This window comes from Fistularia commersonii, chromosome 5, assembly GCF_037954325.1.
Source record: "Fistularia commersonii isolate RoL2024-O1a breed Wild chromosome 5, RoL_Fcom_v1.0, whole genome shotgun sequence".
NCBI classification, from domain to species: Eukaryota; Metazoa; Chordata; class Actinopteri; order Syngnathiformes; family Fistulariidae; genus Fistularia; species Fistularia commersonii.
In genome coordinates this window covers 5,398,979-5,417,168 of record NC_141288.1, presented here as the reverse complement: position 1 = coordinate 5,417,168, position 18,190 = coordinate 5,398,979, and the positions used below count along the sequence as shown (strand labels likewise).

Sequence of the window (18,190 nt, the reverse complement as noted above, 5' to 3'; positions counted from 1 at the left end):
TGTGTTAGGTGAGTGTGAAGTTGTAAAAGTCACAGGGAGTGTTTTCGTTTTCTATTTTTTTTTTTCTAAATCCTCCACCCCCCCACCCAGCCCAAAATCCGCATCCCACCGACCAACTCCACCCAGCCGCTAGAAGCAACTCATTGGCGCCCCCTACTGGTCATAGTTGGTACTACACCATGCCTCATCATGAATGGTCTTCTTCTTCTTCTTCTTCTTCTTCTTCCACTTCTTTCGGCTTTTCCCTTCAGGGGTCGCCACAGCAAATCAACTTTCTCCATCTAACCTTATTCTCTGTATCCTCCTCTCTCACACCAACGACCTTCATATCCGCTATCACTACGTCCTTAAATCTCCTCTTTGGTCTTCCTCGAGACCTCCTGCCTGGCAGCTCCAATTCCAGCATCTGTCTACCAATATATTCACCATCCCTCTTCTGTACATGACCCAACCATCTCAGTCTGGCTCCTCTGACTTTCTGTCCAAAACATCTAACATATGATGTTCCTCTGATAGACTCATTCCTGATCCTATCCATCCTGGTCACTCCCAAAGAGAACCTCAACATCCTCATATCTGCAACCTCTAGTTCTGCCTGCTGTCTTTTGGTCATTGTAACAGTTTGTAGTCCATACAGCATCGCTGGTCTCACCACTGTCTTCTATCACATAGTACCCCTGACACTTTTTTCCACCCATTCCAACCTGCTTGGACCCGAAACTTCACCTCTTTTCTACACTCTCCGTTGCTCTGGACTGTTGACCTTAAGTACCTGAAATCCTCCAGCTTCTTGATCTCCATGGTGAATTTCAAAAATAAATATTTGGGATGCATTACTTTATCCTCTGCTGACCCCGGCGATAGCATATGTGAAAAGAGATCCAAATAATAATAAAAAAAAGAATTTCAAGTAGTGATAAGAATAGATAAGGCTTTTTTTTTTCCTTTGGGTTGCTCCCTTCAGGGGTCGTCAGTGAATCGTCTTCCTCCGTCAACAAAGTACTATGTTAGTGTCTGTGTGTGTTTACATGGGTCATAACTATCAATGAACTTTGTATTTTTGGAGAGAAATTACCTGACGCTTGAAAATCTGCCAAAGTTTTCTTGATTAACAGGAAAGATGAAAGCAAAAAGTCCAAAATGATAAATGGGATAAAATAAACTGGACTAGTTGTTGAGGAAGACATCTTTTGTTTTAGTCAAAAAAACTTCAAATCCTGACTTTCAAAGGTTAATTATTGTTCATCTGTACGTCAACGCCAATCTTTGTGTTTCAAATAATTTATTCCAGCAAAGACCAAAGGCAACCAAGTAGCTAATAAGCACTAGTTCTGTATTTTCTTTCATCAAACATGTGCAACTTCATAATTTTGAATGAAAACATCCTCAAAACTGGGACAAAATTTAATGAGGACATGGAGGCACACATCTCCGACTGGTGGTAATTTTTTTGTTTGGTTGTTAGCCTGATGGTAATAACATAATCAAAATCAGAATTAGAGTCAGAAATCAGCTACATTGGCCGAGAATGTTTGCACATACAAGGAATTTAGCTGCACTGTTACACCTTGTACTGGCACCTTGTAAGGTAGACAACAAATGGACAGCAGGCTGTTATACAAAATATAAAATACAAAGTGCAAACCAGTTGAGTAACGAGTGAAATGATTGAGGTGGTGCAAGGGAGAAATAAAACATACAGGACTGTCTCTTTGTTTTCTGAAATGCAATTACAAAAACAAAAATGTCATACATTCTGGATTCATTGCAATTCAACTGAAATATTGCAAGCCTTTTATTATTTTAATATTGCTGATTATGGCTTACATCTTACGAAAACTCAAAAATCCTATCTCAAAATATTAGAATATCATGAAAAAGATTTTTTTATTTTTTTTATTGCATTACAGAAGATAATAAACTTTATCACAATATTCTAATTTTCTGAGAAAGTCCTGTATATATCCAGTATGCATATAATGTCCAGCAGGGATGTGCATCACACTATGCACAGTGAATGGCAGAGATAATAAAAGATGTAATCTGTATTCAGAAAGTAACGATTAAGTTGAAAACAACGTTAATTGCTTTTAATTAAACGTGTGTATTTTTTGTGCACAGTTAAAATCAAAATCACGAATAACAGTATATTTTCTCCTTTTTTTTAATTAAAACGTGCAAACCAGAACCTTTCACCTCCTAATGCGTGTTTCCGGTCGGACTGATTTCGGAGGCGGACCGGAAGTAGCGGGAGGTTGTCGTCTTGCAGGTGGTAAGTTGTTAACCAGCTCATTATCTCCTATGAGCTGTTAACATGATCGAGTTCTCTCCCAACATGGAAAAGATATGTTTATTTATTAACTACGGCATACAAATCAAAAATATGTTTGTCGGAAACCTTTTTTTTTTTTCATGCGAAGTCATTGGCGGGAGATCCCGGGCGCCACCATTGCTATGGACCAAATGCCTCTTTGACTTTGAGTTCCTGTCGGCCTGCTTTTATTTGGTGGTCAAACTGAACTCAAACCAGCGTAAATCGCCCTATGTCAATATCCGACCTGGTTTCTGAAATGTTAGACATTAGTATGAAGGAAGACATTTGCATAAATGACGGACTTCTCCTCTCCCCCCCTTACACAGATTAATTTTTCCCCTCCCGGAAGTCCACAGCCGTAGTGTGGCGGTCGGTTGGGTAGTTTCGAGCCTCGTCAAGCATGTTGAGAAACGTATCAGTGCAGGTGAGCGAAAAAACCCGTATTAATCCTAACTTATGTATTTAATTTTGTAAAGTGACGTGGGAGACGACCTTTTCTAGCTCACGCCCCCCCCCCCCCCCCCCCCCCCCCCCCAGAGGAGGCCATGCCTGCCTGTTCGATAACTCATGTTTGTTAGTAAAAGTGTTACCTCGACTTACGAGTGTTATTCTCTCACCGAGCTCGCAACTCAATTTGCTCGTGTATCAAATTCAATTTCCCCTGTTGAACTGAATGGAAACGTTATTTATCCGTTTTTGTTCCTTTTTTAATAAAAAACTGAACTCCATATATATTAAATAATTTAGAGAAAATTATGATACAGTGTTATTAAGTGTAAGCACTTAGAAAATAGGACAAACACTATGCTACACTTTATCTTCTCCTTTTGGCTTTTCCCTTCAGGGGTCATCACAGTGAATCAACCTTCTCCAATCTAACCATATTCTCTGTATCCTCCTCTCTCACACCAACTACCTTCATATCTTCTCTCACTACATCCATAAATCTTCCCTTTGATCTTTCTCAAGACCTCCTGCCTGACAACTCCAATTCCAGCATCCGTCTACCAATATATTCTCTATCCCTCCTCTGTACATGACCTCTCCAAAATATCTAACATAAATATCTAACTGTTCCTCTTGGACTCATCCCTGATCCTATCCATCCTGGTCACTCCCAAAGAGAACCTCAACGTCTTCATATCTGCAACCTCTAGCTCTGCCTACTGTCTTTTTGTCATTGTAACTGTTTCCAGGCCATATAGCATAGCTGGTCTCACCACTGTCTTGTACACCTTTCCTTTCATTCTGGCTGATAGTATTCTATCGCATAGCACCCCTGACACTACACTTTATTGCTAAACTTAATTGGAGACAGAGTGAATGCCAGTCCTCTTTTTAAAATCATCAAACCATCCCTGATTGGCTTTGAATGACTTCCAATGCCTAGTCAGTTGCTGTCTTTTGTACCAAGTCCCCATAAAGGTATAACGCCTACTCACAGGTGATGGTCTTGGTCGCACTATCTCATCAGCACAACATCTCCATTTCTTTATGGATAAGTCGATTTCACGCAAAACTTGCTCATGTTTTTTCCATAATTTTCGATGGGCTACCTAGTCTTAAACCGTTGGTGTCAACGCTCACCCCACTAGCCTGTAACTCAGATCTTGACTTACTTGCATCATAAAGCAAATAAATCAATTGAGAGACTCTTTGTAATTCAAATATTCCTAAGTTGATGCTCTTGTAAGTCAAGGTTCCACTGTAAGATGTATGAGATCCTTTTTTTTCTGTTGTTGCATTGACTTTTTGTAAGGTTACTTAAATGGGAAATATATCCCGATGGCTCCTTTAAATAATTAATGTGAAAGAAGGAATATATACATCTTGCATGGCCTTGTAAGCTGTTTTGTGTTGATGCTCTGAACCTCCACGCTCTTCCAGATCATCAGGCAGGTGGTGCGGAACCGCAGCACCGATGCCAACCTCATCCTGGAGAGATGTGAGTGACCCCGCCCCCCTTTTTTTTTTTCACTAGTTACTTCACAGTACTCTGATTACAGCTGAATTGTTGTGTTTTGACTTTTTTTGTCATTGTGATGCTCTAATAAGAGCCTCATCTTTAATTATTAACTACAATTCTAGGGGAATAATTTCCTTTTCAAGAGTCCCTGTTGGCCGGGGGGGGGATGTTCTCCTGCTAAAATTCTCACTCCTCCAGAAACCTCCCGTTGGGAGTCGAGGTCAGGAGGAATGCGTCCTCGGCCTCTATTTCACCCGAGACGCCGCAGTTGCTGTGATACGATATTTGCTGGAAGCAAGAATGTCGCCATAAAAGTACCCTAGTCTGGGAGAAATAAAGAAAGGCGCCCAGAGAGAAAACATAGTCAGGCTCAAGAGCCCTCCCGCTGTCGTAGATGTTCTTTATATCTATGGTTGCTGAGGTTTTTGTCCCACCCCTCCTCCTCTGTGATTGGGTGACCCTGGAAATTTTTACAGTCATGTCTGCAGTATTTTAGCCCCCTTTTCCTCATTGTTTTGTTTTGAATCAAACTCTTGAAAGACAAAACAGACGAGGACAACAGACGAGATAAACCTAGACCTGTGCCATCATCCCACAATGAAAAATAAAGCACGAGATGAAAACAAACAACATACGAGATTACAAATAAAAGAATCGCAGTCCAACGTCACAACTAGTTATTTCTCGTTACACAGTTATAGCTGTTTGGAACCGATGAAACCTCTATGTGATGTAACTGAGCATTTGAAGTGTGATGCTTTTACCATCCACATACAGATCACTGGCTGGTTAACCGCTTGGAATTTGTTTTTCAAATCATTTGCTAAATTAATCGTGGCTTCTATACATTTGCTTCTCTTTTTTTTCTCAGCTAATCCAATTAGCTTTTTTAATACTTTTATTTATTTCCCCATCAAATTCAACAAATTCATTCCACTCATTCCACTTTTTTATTCTCTCCAAAAACCAGCTTAAAGCATTAGAATATAATGTTAAAAGAGATAAACTTGAATTTCAAAATAAGGTTGTGCAAACAAAAATGGTTCCTGATTTGCTGTTATGTTTTTTTTTTTTTTTTTTTTCCAGGAATATTTTAACCCCTTTTTATTCAAGGCTCTTTTTCAATGAATTTCCGAGATATTGTTTTTTTTTTTCCATGAATTTCTTGGCAAGTTTTTGTTAATTTCGCACTCATATTTCAGCACACATTGCGCACATACTGATTTTGTTTGTTTCTGTTCATTTGAAGAAGTGATTTCCCAGCCCAGGGAAGGTACTGTATCAGGAACGAATTGACGATGAAAACAGTCCCGTTGATTTTTTTTTTTCTCTCTCTTTTTTCCCCCCCTTGGCTCTGCTGATGGCTGGTGTTTTTCACGCAGCGATAAACCGGGTGCAACTGCTGGGCAGAGTCGGCCAGGACCCCGTGATGAGACAGGTGGAGGGCCGCAACCCCGTCACCATCTTCTCGCTGGCGACCAATGAGATGTGGCGCTCCGGAGACGGCGAGATGAGCGCGACAGGTACGACGTCAGAGGAGGCAAGCAGTGCCTGGGGTGAAGCTGAGGATTTTTTTCTCCATTTCCATTGTGATCTTGGAGACCCCCCCACCACCAACCATAAATATGTTCAGAATAAATAAGATGTCTTAAAATGTGGGAGAAAAAAAAACATATTCCAAAAAAAAACTTAGAGAAAGGAAGTTCCGATACAACTGTGTCGGTCGCCATTGCACTGTAGGTTAGCGACGTGCTAAATAAAGCCCACATGCAGGTGTTTATAACCTTTTCATTGTCATACACAAATTCACAATCAACTGTTTGTTATTATCTCGAAGGAGGAGGGATTTATAGTTTCTCTTTATCCGTTGATGAATTCTTAAAAATGGTTTATGTGCTAGGAGCTTGTGTGAATTATCAAACCACATCATAATGTTACAAATTGTATTGCAAATTTGAGTTTGATCGAGAAATTCGATTAAGGTGCTAAGAGCTAGTCAAAGTTAATCCCTCTCGCAAACTCATCATCAAAAGAATGTCAGGTTGTCAGATAAATAGATTGATGAAAGTTGAGATTAGTACTGTTGTCAAGCCTGTCATTTAATATTGTGTATTCAAAACGTATTTACCCAGGTACTTGTAATGACGACTTAGTGCCACCAGAGGGTGTCATTTCACCCAAATGTTGCCAAAATCCCATCCTAACAGAAGGGGTTTGTGTTCCACAACTATGCTTAAAGTGCGTGTGAAAGTAAAAAGGCACTAGAATCATCATTCAGGCGACCGACACCAACTCCTGCTCTCTGTCTCCACCGAGACACAAAGGCCAGATCAGTTTACAACCACCAGTCACATTTGTGCTCTGTCCCCTCCCCCCCCTGTGTTCCAGGAAATTTTAAAATTAGCAGTCAGTGTGGCTTCATGTCTCGCACCTCAGTCTCTAGTCCTGACAGTTGATGAGTGGTTGACCGCCATGTTTGCCCCTTCCTCTCCCTCCTTCCCCCCTGCAGGCGACATCAGCCAGAAGACCACTTGGCATCGCGTGTCTATTTTCAAACCCGGTCTGAGGGACGTTGCCTACCAGTACGTCAAGAAAGGGTATGGAGCTCTCAAGGAGGGATGTTGTTTGATGACTGGCTATGATAACATGACGTGTGTGTCTGTGTGTGTGTGTGCGGCACAAACACATGTAAACAGAAATCATACATCATTTATCACATTTGCCCAGAAAATTATAAGGGTTTTTCATAAATATTTACTTCCTATATTTTATGCAAATTACCAAAATTAATCTAAAACTTTAAAAGGATAGTTTTAAATATTTGTACCACAAGTTAGTCTAAAATGACCCAAAACATAATCAGAAATAATTAGAAACATTTATGACATTGATACATATGGGAGGGAAATTAAAATTTTGCAAGAAATTCTTTCTCGAAAACTGCTTACAAAAAAAAAATCAAAATTCATTTTGGAACATTCGATTATTAATTTAGTAATTTTTTTTGTTATTCCTTAGAATTGAAATCACTTTTAAAACCCCTTGAATGATAGCCTAATTCACCAGTGGTGGAGATGGTTGGTTAAGTTGACCATGGATCTTATCTCGCAGGTCCAGAGTGCTCGTGGAGGGGAAGCTGGATTATGGCGAGTATGTGGACAAGAACCAAGTCCGACGCCAGGCCACCACCATCATCGCAGGTGAGAGAAAACATTCAACCACACACACACACACACACACACACACACACACACACACACACACACACGGCTTCTTGCAGCCTGACACACTTCAACACATAGCACTGCATGCGTGTCTTTGTGCGTTCTAGACAACATCATCTTCCTGAGCGACAACATTCGAGACAGAACATGAAGCCGCCGTCCCCTTCAGACTTCTCCGGCACTTTTTTCTCCTGTTTCTACGACGACAAGACTTGAGTCCCACCTTTTGAAGGATTGTTTGGAGCCCAGACAGAAAATTCTGCAGGGTGTTTGACTTTGGCGCCTCCTACTGGTGGACACTAATGGGTCTTCTAGAGTGGCAGACAGTATATATACATGTATATACGTATTTTGGCTGTTATGTACATTTCTGGTACAAATATACCTGTAATTTGTGTTTTTTTTTTTTCAAGTTTTCTTTGTTACATTGTTGGAGGAAAAAGGAGGGACCGAAATTGCAAGGCTCCAAGATGTCCTGATCATTTTTTTTTTTTTTTCGAAGAATGCCCTGTGGTGTTAGCATTTTATAAAAGAACACAGCAGCACCTTTTTTTTTCATTATTCAGGAAAATTCTCACGTTTGCCGTCTGTCAGCCCAATTAGCCTGACTCCAATCCCAAAAGCATAATTTTTCGTCTTGCTCTCTGGGGTTCGGACATGACTAAATAGCAGGAAGTGGGTAATTCGTAAGAATCAACGTCATTGGTGATTCTTCATTTTTCAAAATCATGTATTTTTTTTGTAATAAAAACTGCAATAAAGGTTGACTGAGTCGCATGGTGGCATAGGCTCCAGTAGCAACACAAACACATGAGGATTTTTGAGCGTTTACAAATAAAGGGCGACTTGATACCGACCAGCTACAGATTATAGAGATCACAATTGATTGTGCTAAACTATCTAACAAGAGGCAAGGCACTCTTTCTTCCTCATGCCTTCTGGTTTCCGACCTCGAAGGAATTTCCTGCAATGTTGATGTTTTCCGTTTGTACTTTGGTTCAGAATTGGACAAAAGGAGCTTTTTATCATTTCTTTAAAAAAAAGAAATACAAGATGTCTATTCAGTTTAAATGCCCTTATTGAAAGAGTTTTTTTTTTTAAACCACTAAAAATTGGAGCTTACTGAAACAAATTTTTACTACTTCCACCTTGTTCTCTTTGCAGTAAAAACACATTACAAGTTTAACCTGCTCCTTATGTGCATGTTTTGTCACTGTGGTCAATTCTATCACATCATCACTTCAGTTCCTTCCTGAATTGAAGAAGACTAAACTCAAGGTGAGAAACCATTTTCTAAGGAAACAGCTGAGAAAATAAAGTCTAGTGAGTAATAGGAAGTTCAAGTTTAAGATTAACAAAAAAAGACACTGAAAAGGTACTAATACTATCATGGAGAGCAGTAATGAGTATTATTACAAATGTTTTGTTATGATAGTCATCGCATAGTCAGCACTTATTGGCTGTCCTCATGGAGGCGGGATTTAATTATAGACAGTCTTGGCCGAAAGTGATTGGTCCCGCACTCGCGTCTGATTGGCTTCGCCTCTTGTCATTCTACATTTTCTCACACTCACAAAGCGATGTGGCTTTAAAAGCGATAATCTGATTGGTCCACCGGCCTCGAAGGCAGGAACCGAACGGCAGCTGGAGTAACAAGGTAATATAATTAGCTAAGAAAATACCGGAAACTTGCGAATGAGCTTCAAAATAAAGTGATAATTTAGCTCTTTTTTTTTTTAATTTATTTTTTTATAACCAAGGTTTATCTGGTTGCGATAAGGTTGTGGTTGAGCAGGATAGGCAGCAGAAAATTGATGGATAATTCCGTGTTTTTTGTTAGTTCCAGCTTTTTCCGTTTTAATTATTTTGTTACTCTGGTAAAAGTATGTACGTACTAAAAACTTGATCGTTAACAACTTAAATTGCGTAGCTGTTAGCTTAATATGCTAATAGCTTGCTAGCTATTAGTATATTTATATTACAAATATGCCTTTATACTTTTTATTTTTCCATCTGTAGTTTTTCGACGCTGTCAGTCATTGAAACCTACCGATGCAGATAAGAGAGTGGAAGAGAGAAAGAAAATCAAGATGATATCTTGGCGATATATAAAAAAAAGCTACTTGTTATAACTTTTTCCTCTATGTAGTCACGGGGCGTTTATTTTAAAACCCTTTTTCTTACCGGAAGCATCTCGATTCGGGCGATTGATGCAGCTACAACAACAGCTGGAACTCACGACCAAGTTATTACCTGCCGTCGCAGTCGCTTTGTGTAAAGTTAATTTTAATCGAAAACATTATTGCATCAGATTCTTCCGAGTAGTTTATTTGCAAAGTATTAATATTTCTGCACGCTTACGAGAGAAAACGAGATAATGAGAGAGGGAGAGAGAGGGAAAGACTCCGCCCACATTCCTGAATGTCTGGTCTGCGAGGAAGAGGAGTAGCAGGAGGAGGAAGGAGGACAGAAGAGCAGGAGAACCCTGTGGATCCTCAAGCGGAGATGATAAACAAACATCCCGAATCCGACCTCCGCAGCTCCACCTGACACACACGATTTTTTTTTCCCCACACATTTTTTTTTTGTAATTTTTTTATTTATTTCTTTCATTTCACTTCCTGTTTTTTTTTTTTTTTTTGTTTTTTTTTTGCGAACTTTTCCTCCTCGGAATCGACTCCACCAACCAACCACCAGCAACTCCTGCAGGACTCCAAGGAGTTCTCCAATTCGATCATGGAGATCCTGGACGGAGGTGAAGCCTTCCTGCACTGGGACCGGAACCTGAGCGAGCTGTCCGAGGCCGGGGAGATGGACTGCGCGTTGTACACCACGGTGAGTGACCCGATCGATCGATCGATCCTTTATTGGAGTGATCGAAGTCGATCGTGCAGCCGCGAGAGTCGCAGCTCAAAACACGCGTATTGTTTTAATGAGGCCATAATTGGTAGGAGATTTGTGTGCGTGCAAGTTCGTGCGTGTGTGCGTGCGTGTGCACCCTGCTCTCCGTTCATAAAGTTGAACCCTGGGGTCCAGGATGCAGCCGCTTTGTGCTCCTGTTCAGCAACTTTTGTTTTTATCTTAACTCCTTCTTATTTGAATAAATAATATCGAACTTTGCTGGGAAAAACTGATGACTGTTTTATCATGGATCAGTTTATCCAGTGCATGAAATAATGAAAAGGGAGGTTTAATCTAGAAATATTATCAGGATATCTAGATTTTTTTCCCCCCTCTCTGTTATGAAACTCAGAAATTTGACATATCCCAATTCTGCTGTGTGTGTGTTTGTGAGAGAGAGAGATTTGTTGTTGTTGCTCAAGTGACAAGCTTTGTATATTAGGTCATGTTTAAAGGTTTTCGTCAGGTCAAAACGAGCTTGTCTAGAAATGAATTCTTTGCATTTTCTGTAAACTGGTTGTTGGCAGCTGATTCATATTGGTGAAATATTGATTATGGAGGGTGGAAAAGAATTTCCTGTATTCAGGTTGGAACTGGAACTCAAAGATGATCAAATCTACATAGTCCCTTTGTTCCTCTTGTAACCCTTTTTGTTTTCCCCTGGAGCAAATTTACCCACGAAAAAAATCTCCCACACACAAAGTTACATATATGATGATATTGATGGGGAAAAAAAGGAGAATAATCAGGTAAAATGGGCAAATTAAAAAAAAAAGCATTTTAAAGAAAAAAAGGAACATAATCAAAAATCTACCCAAAAGTCCTGCCCAAATAGAATTAAGGAAAAATGAGCAAGATATTTTGTAAAAAAAAAAAAATTATATATAATAGTAAGGGAAATACATTTTCCCTTATATATAATATATAAGGGAAAATGGGCAAAATCCACCAAAACGGTCAGCCCGAGAAGGAGTTAGGTAAAAATGGGCAAGAAATTTGATTTAAAAAATTTTAAAGAATAAAAAAAATGGAAAATAAACAAAAGCCTACCAAAAAGTTTGCCGACAAAAAATAGCCCAAACTTTGGTGAAATAAAAACATTATTTTTGGTTGAGCTTTGAATCTACATCAAGCAGCAGAAATAAATACACAAAGTCACTTAGTTAGTGCATCCGATGGAAATATTTTCTCTTCGTAAGATGAAATCGAAATTGGGCAGCACCCGGCATGCCTGGGAGGGGCGACCATCTTGGCTGATTTGCATCTTAAAACACCCATTTGGACCCTTTCTCCTGAAGTGAACTGGAAAAGTATCTCCGCTATCCTCGGGCCTCTACTTCCTGCCCGTTGCCCCGGGAGACAATCGCACAGCCGCCTGTCAGATGAGGGCCGCCACCTCTCAGTTTCGCAGTTGTGAGATTAATTTTTTTGGAAGGGGCGCCGAAAAATGGCAACATCTGGGTGTCTTTGGAACCCAGATTAGTTTTGGGGTGGTGACATGTTTGTGTGCGATTAAAAAATGTGGTAAATAAAAAAGGTTGTAGAGGTTTTGTTTTTATTTCTACGTATCGATGGAGCCATTTGTAAAGCGTTTCCTTGGGATATTGTGGAAATTGCTCAGTCAGGTTTAGCTTTTTTTTTTTTTTTTTTTAATTTAAGCGTCATCTCATTTTCATTTACACAAAATTTAAAACGATTTTTAGATCAAATTGAATATGATTTTTCTCCTTCAAGCTAGAATAAATGTGATTTATTTTTAATGTTTCTCTATTTTTTAACATAATAAAGACATAAAATGGCTGAAAATAATGTTTATAAGGAAAATTAAATGATGAACAAGAAAAAGGAAAATAAAAAAGGAAAATTAAATGATCAACGAAAAAAAAAAATCTGAAAAATCTGTCAGCCCAAGGGGGTTTTGGAAGTTGGATAGATTTACAGCAAATGCACCACCTCCTTCTCCTCACGGACACTTACTCCTCTCCCAGAGGCCTTTCGCCTGTCGGTTATGTAACTTGGAGTGCGAGGAGCGGCCATGTTGCTTCCAGGAGGGGCGGCAACGGCGGGTTTACGGGCAAAACTCCAGCTGCCTTGCAGGATGAGAGTCAGGCCGAAATTGTATTCGCACACAGACGCACACTCACACAAGGATTGACTTAAAAACAAAAAGGAAAAGCCTCTGTGCAGGTAAAGACTTGCGTCGCTGGGACCTGTCAATTAAATGAGTCCTGGGGCTACAATTCCTGCCAAGGGAACCTGAGCTGAACTCAATCTTCGGTGAAAACCTTTTCAGGTCTCCTGCCAACTCTGAACGCCCCACAGAGAGTCAGTTTGTTTTGTGAACAGGGTCAGCGGCGGGTTTGATTTTTGCACCTGAACGCAACGCAAACGTGTTGTGGATTTGCTATTGTATAACTGAGAAAGAAGGCAGCGGTTGAGTCTGCCGCCGATACTTTTCTCGGCGGGAGCTCCATGCGCCCCCCAGTGGAAGGTATCAATACTAAAACATGCATTCGACTGCTACACTCAATAGTTGAAAATTAATTCAAAAAAGTTAAAATAAAACAGCCATGTAAGAGGGAGGATCAGATTTTATGAGAAAAAAGATTGGTTATAATGAGCCGTGAATTTTATATATTTTTGCTCTGAATTTCTGTAAAATTTTCCCACAAATTCTCATAGATTTTCAGTTAGAATTTTTGAACAAACATTTTAAAAATAGAAATATTTATTTAAATATTTAGTTAACATTTTATGATTGATTTTAGTTGAATATTTTTCTTCCTTCTTAAAAAAAAAATCTAAAATGAATGTATTTCAGGTCCATAATGCAAAAGCCATTTTTTTTGTTTATGTTGAACTGCTTCGATACACCTTTGAGGCTAATGTAGGTTGACTGATTGATTGATTTACAGTCTATATGAAGCAAATGGTGTCAACACATAAAGGCCAATTTTTAAAAGCTCTAAATAGTCCTGTTAGTCTGGTTTGTACTAGATAAAAAGCAAAGCGTGATTAGTGTGTGTGTGTTTGTGTGTGTGAGGGCAGGGAATGCATTGATTTAAAAATCCCAACAAGCCTGTAGTATTTTAATCGTAGGAGTGTCTGTTCCTCGCTAGTTCAGATCGCTGTCCCTCCTCATGTCTGTCTATAGGATTCCTCGCAACAATGTAAAGCTTCGTGTGTGTGTGTGTGTGTGTGTGTGCGTGCGTGTGCTACATGTATGTGTGTGTTTATGTGTCATCCTCACCACAACACACAAGGTTACTCCCATTTTGATAGTGAAGGCTTTTGTAATGGTCAGGTTTGTCAGGTTTTGAAATTAGGACAAGCAGCATTTGAACAGTGTCTCAAAACACAAGTGAGTGATTGTACTAATCACTACTATAAATCTTTGATTTAAAACAAACAAACAAAAAATTATCTAAATGTATATACGTACAGTAAGTCGTGGGCTGTCAGGGCTTGCAAGGCCTTCTCTGCTGGCCTAAAAAATATCTGAATCACAGACTGATTTTAATTATATTTATGCATGAATACTTGAATAATTCCAAATGGTCTTTCCGCGTCCTTCTAACAGCTTTTTCCTCTGGCTGTGCTGCTTCCAGACACATATTTTCATATCTAAGCATTTAACGAATCACATTTCAGCCATATCAGCCAAAGTCTGAGAAATCTGCCTGGAGGCCTGCAGAATCATATTCACAGATGCGCTAGCAAAAAAATAAGTGTCAATGAAACTGTTGCTTCAACCAATCAGATTTCAATTGCAATACCAAGGCCTTCTAGCAGGCCGCATCCGTAGAGAACCTCTTGAACACAAATAGTTGGATTGATATAATAGCTAATTCCTTCCTTCATGATAGTTGAAGGAAGAGAAGAAATTTATGTGGTTGCAGATCTATTGTCAAAGCCATTTTCAAGAGGTACTTTTGAAGAAAAGCTGGACATTGTTAAGAAAGGTCAGGCGATTCCGAAGCTAGCAGGTCTGTTTACAGCGAAGGAAAAGGATTTGTCCGCCACTTTCAGTCCGCTAACTATGAGCGGTACCCCTGACTCACAGGCTCCGGGCAACACTGCAAATTTTCATTGCTGGGAATTCCTGTTATTTGTCACTGATCAACATGGTGTTTGGAGCCACACTTGGTTAGCCAAGGTGGACAAGAGACATTTCTACATAATAAGCAGTTTTTTATAGTCATAAAACAGTTGTTGAGGGGTGTATTGATAAATGGTGCACTACTGAAGGTTAAAAAACAAAATTGAAAAAAAAAAATATAAAAAAATTTTACCTGGAAAATAGCTATTTTTTCGCATTTTTTTTTTAATTGGATTAATTTTATAAACAATTAATTCTTTAGAAGTACTAATTAGTTCAAATTCTTTACAATTTTTTTTTCAATTTTGTTTGTAGAGAATATATGTATGTATGTAATATATATGTATATATATGTGTGTGTGTGTGTGTGTTCGTGCGTGTGCATATGTATGTATGTGTGTGTGTATATATATATTTAAATGTATAGCTAATTATTTTTCAATATCTTTTCAAATTTTGTTTTCCAATCAACTTCATGTCTGATTTATCATTTTCTGGAAACATTTTTTTATTATTTTATAATGACCTGCAGTTTGTTAACAAGATAGAGCATCGTAATATCATAGTATATAAAAAGATATGATTTAAATTTTAGAAAAGTTTTAAGACTAAAAAGGGTTGGCCTAATATGTGAATAAAAGATAAAATAAAATGTATTTTAAGACTTGATTTTTTTTTTATTAATTGGCAACTAAAAGCAAGAAAAAAAATGGAAAAATAGTTTGGGAAATAATGAACAAACTTGTACATATATGCATTTTATAATCAATGAAATACATAATAAAAAATGTGAGATTAAAATTTAATTTAAATTTAAAACAGGGGCTAAAAATAATTTTTTTTTTCTTTATAACAAAGGATGAATAAAGGTGTGAGTGCAGGCAGATAACACAGCAGCAGCTTTTGATGAACTAATCATCACGTTGTAATTATGTGTGTGTGTGTGTGTGTGTGTATGAACATGATATCTCTGATATGGGCACGTGTCTTTTTGCTGGCAGGCTGTAAATTCACTGCTGGTCGTCCAGGGTTTCCATGAATGTGCGTACTTGCATAACATGCTCCACCGGCCAGCAGCTCCTCACTTCTGCCTCCGAAGTCTCAGCTGCCACTTGTACGATTCTTGAGTAGATGTCTCTGACAGACGCTGTGGCGATGGACGGAGCTGCGTTGGCGTGCGTGGGCCGGGCGGAGGGTCGGCGGCTTAACGCTGACAGTACGGAGCCTGTTCTCCGACGGAGCAGGGCATCCTGCTTGCTGGTGGCCTCGTTCTCAATGGTCCGAGTGTCTGCTGTAACATGAGTGTCAGTCTGCTGAGGGACCTAGGCATCCAGGGCCGCACTGTGCATTCGTGTGCGCGTGCACACACACACACACACCCACTGTTCATGCCACCCTGCTTTATATGCACAAAAAATAAACAATGAGGTCATTTGGCATTGAAACATTTTACTGAAGGTTAAAGGTCACTGTTGTGCGTGTGTGCGTGTGTGTGTTTGTGTGTGTGTGTGTAAGGAGCACAGAGGAATGTGCCTCTGGATGATAACAAAACAGTCTTATTGCTCTCCATGTGAGTAATTGCTTCAGAAGTGTGTTATTGCTGCAGGTGTGTGTTATCGCTGGAGGAGCGTGTTATTGCTGCAGGTGTGTGATGCAGCATCTGACCACATGATGTTCTTTATTTTTGCTTTGATATTATTTATATAGTTTTGGTCCTTTCCTGCAGTAGATTTGTCCTCACACAGCCAGTCTGTGTTAGTTTAGCATTAGCTCATCATTAGCAAGGCACTTTTCACAAAGTGGTGGCGGTGTGAAGAGAAATAAACAAATAAATGTTTGATCTGCTGATGTGTAATCGAACCGGATACAGAGTCGTGGGCCGGGCCTCCTTTCACTTTTGTACAACCTACTGGTGTTACCAGAGGAGAAATGCGTCAGGATTCAGCCACAGGGTGCGCCTGCATCAACTCCTGGGTAAATGAGCTCTTCACACCTTGTGGGTTCAAAGCGCTTTACGCTAGATAGCATTCACTAGTTGTCACACACATCAGCAAGGAGCTAACCCTGCCATCAGCACTTGGGGTACAGAGTCATGCCCAAGGGCACTTCACCATGCAGACAAGGGGAGCTGGGAATCAAACTACGCTATGAACACATTGCTCTGCAAATCTGAAATGTGCTGGTTCTTAACCAAGATGAGTAGTGTGTGTATGTATATGTATGTGTTTGTAAAAACAAATTTATTTTCCTCTTAAACCAAACTGTCTACTGCTATTGCTTGTGGTTCACCAATTTCACAACCTCTTCACCAACTTCGCCTCCTCTTCACCAACTTGCCTAGCTCTTCACCAACTTGGCTAGCTCTTCACCAACTTGGCCAGCTCTTCACGAACTTCGCTAGCTCTTCGACAACTTTGCTAGCTCTTCAACAACTTTGCTAGCTCTTCGCCAACTTCGCTAGCTCCTTATCAATTTTGCTAGCCTCACCAACTTTGTTAGCTCTTCGCCAACTTTGCTAGCTCTTCGCCAACTTCTCCCCCCCTTCTGTGCACTGCTTCCATAGCGCTGTGTCATCCCATGTGGAGCCGGCAACTCTCAACTGACACTCATGGCGTGTGTTTGTTTTGACACCAACAGACAACTCTTTCGATTACTTCCTAACATCCGTCGGTCATGTGATCTTCCATGCAGATTTTCTTTTCTCTTTGCATGCATCATCCAGATCAAGTATCGTGCATGACTTCCAAAGTTTTTTATTTTTTTCTTTGCACCGAGAGGAGAATAGAACCCAACCACATCTGGCGGCTCTGGAAGCGACCCACTCCATCACATGGTGTCCACATCGGGCTCCTTGATTGGATGTCGGATCTGATGCAACCTCCTAACCCCCCCCCCCCCCACCACCACCACCTCTGCATCAATGTCCTGCGGCTCTCAGCTCACAGGCGCAGCGAAGGTGGTGTTTAGCGTTAAGAGTGATCATTATGGAGAATCCGCAGGAGCTAAGTTTAGCCGCCTGTCTGTCTCGTCCTCTGTCCTTTCGCCCCCATTTCCCTCGGGATCTTTCTTTTAGTGAATGCATGAATGGCTTAAAATATGACTGTGTGTGTGGTTTGCAGGATCTGTGTTTAACATCCCTCTTATTAGTTTAAACACACCACCCTAAAATTAGCCCTGAGGGAATTTGGTACAACAGCAACTTTTTTTTTGTACCAGAAGCATTTTTTTTTTTTCAACCTTTATCATTTCGTTTTAATTCCTCAGCTCTTTAGTTTGTGAAATTAAAGTCCTCTTTTTTTTTTTTTTCTTGTATATTGTTCAAACTGCCTAGTGGACATTTTTTCTCCATCATGCTGCTTGGGGAGAAGGTTGTTTATTTTCAGTCTTAAAAACCTCTAAGCTGCTTATTAAGACGCTCAGCTTTGATGTTTTTTTTTTTTTATGGAGCCGCTTCAGCTCATATCCTGGATTTTGTTGCCCGGAACCCCGTCGCCCCACCATGTGGTCGACCTTTCACCCCTGGCTCCGCCTCCTCCTCCTGGCTGAGCTGACAAGTTTCCTCCTGCCTTCTTTTCCTTGGGGTGTAATGGGGGTTGGTGAAAACTTGACTGATCAATAACCCTGACCTGGCCAACTTTTCAGTTCCAGGTTGGTTTCTTGAAGTCCTCTCCAATCTTTTTAGTAGC

At 40.0% G+C, this 18,190-nt stretch overlaps 2 protein-coding genes across 5 annotated transcripts in view; both read left to right on the top strand.

The window, feature by feature from the left end:
* The first annotated feature begins 2,213 nt into the window (after nucleotides 1–2,213).
* Nucleotides 2,214–8,271, top strand: ssbp1 (single-stranded DNA binding protein 1). Of its 3 annotated transcripts, none has more exons than XM_086146604.1 (7): nucleotides 2,214–2,272; nucleotides 2,641–2,738; nucleotides 4,202–4,259; nucleotides 5,663–5,803; nucleotides 6,790–6,877; nucleotides 7,392–7,480; nucleotides 7,612–8,271. In XM_086146604.1, exons 2-7 carry the CDS (start codon nucleotides 2,715–2,717, stop codon nucleotides 7,653–7,655), a joined length of 444 nt encoding a protein of 147 aa, XP_086002730.1. In that variant the 5' UTR covers nucleotides 2,214–2,272; nucleotides 2,641–2,714; the 3' UTR covers nucleotides 7,656–8,271. The 3 variants fall into 3 exon arrangements, with proteins under 3 accessions (XP_086002730.1, XP_086002732.1, XP_086002731.1); XM_086146606.1 differs by lacking the exon at nucleotides 2,214–2,272 and adding an exon at nucleotides 2,292–2,531; XM_086146605.1 differs by lacking the exon at nucleotides 2,214–2,272 and adding an exon at nucleotides 2,292–2,545.
* A 1,860-nt stretch (nucleotides 8,272–10,131) lies between these two features.
* Nucleotides 10,132–18,190, top strand: part of creb3l2 (cAMP responsive element binding protein 3-like 2) — a 38,539-nt gene continuing 30,480 nt past the window's right edge. The window contains exon 1 of one of the 2 annotated variants that reach the window (XM_086146595.1): nucleotides 10,132–10,339. In XM_086146595.1, coding sequence (XP_086002721.1) covers nucleotides 10,241–10,339 — 99 coding nt within the window. In that variant the 5' untranslated portion in view covers nucleotides 10,132–10,240. The remainder of the gene's footprint in view (nucleotides 10,340–18,190) is intronic. The other variant, XM_086146596.1, reaches the window with a different exon arrangement.

Bases quoted from the DNA above. Each gene is read 5' to 3' on its own strand.
- ssbp1 (XM_086146604.1), top strand. From the start codon at position 2,715: ATGTTGAGAAACGTATCAGTGCAG. The intron at 6,878-7,391 runs GTATGGAGCTCT...CTTATCTCGCAG, and splicing joins TACCAGTACGTCAAGAAAGG to GTCCAGAGTGCTCGTGGAGG. The intron at 7,481-7,611 runs GTGAGAGAAAAC...TGTGCGTTCTAG, and splicing joins GGCCACCACCATCATCGCAG to ACAACATCATCTTCCTGAGC.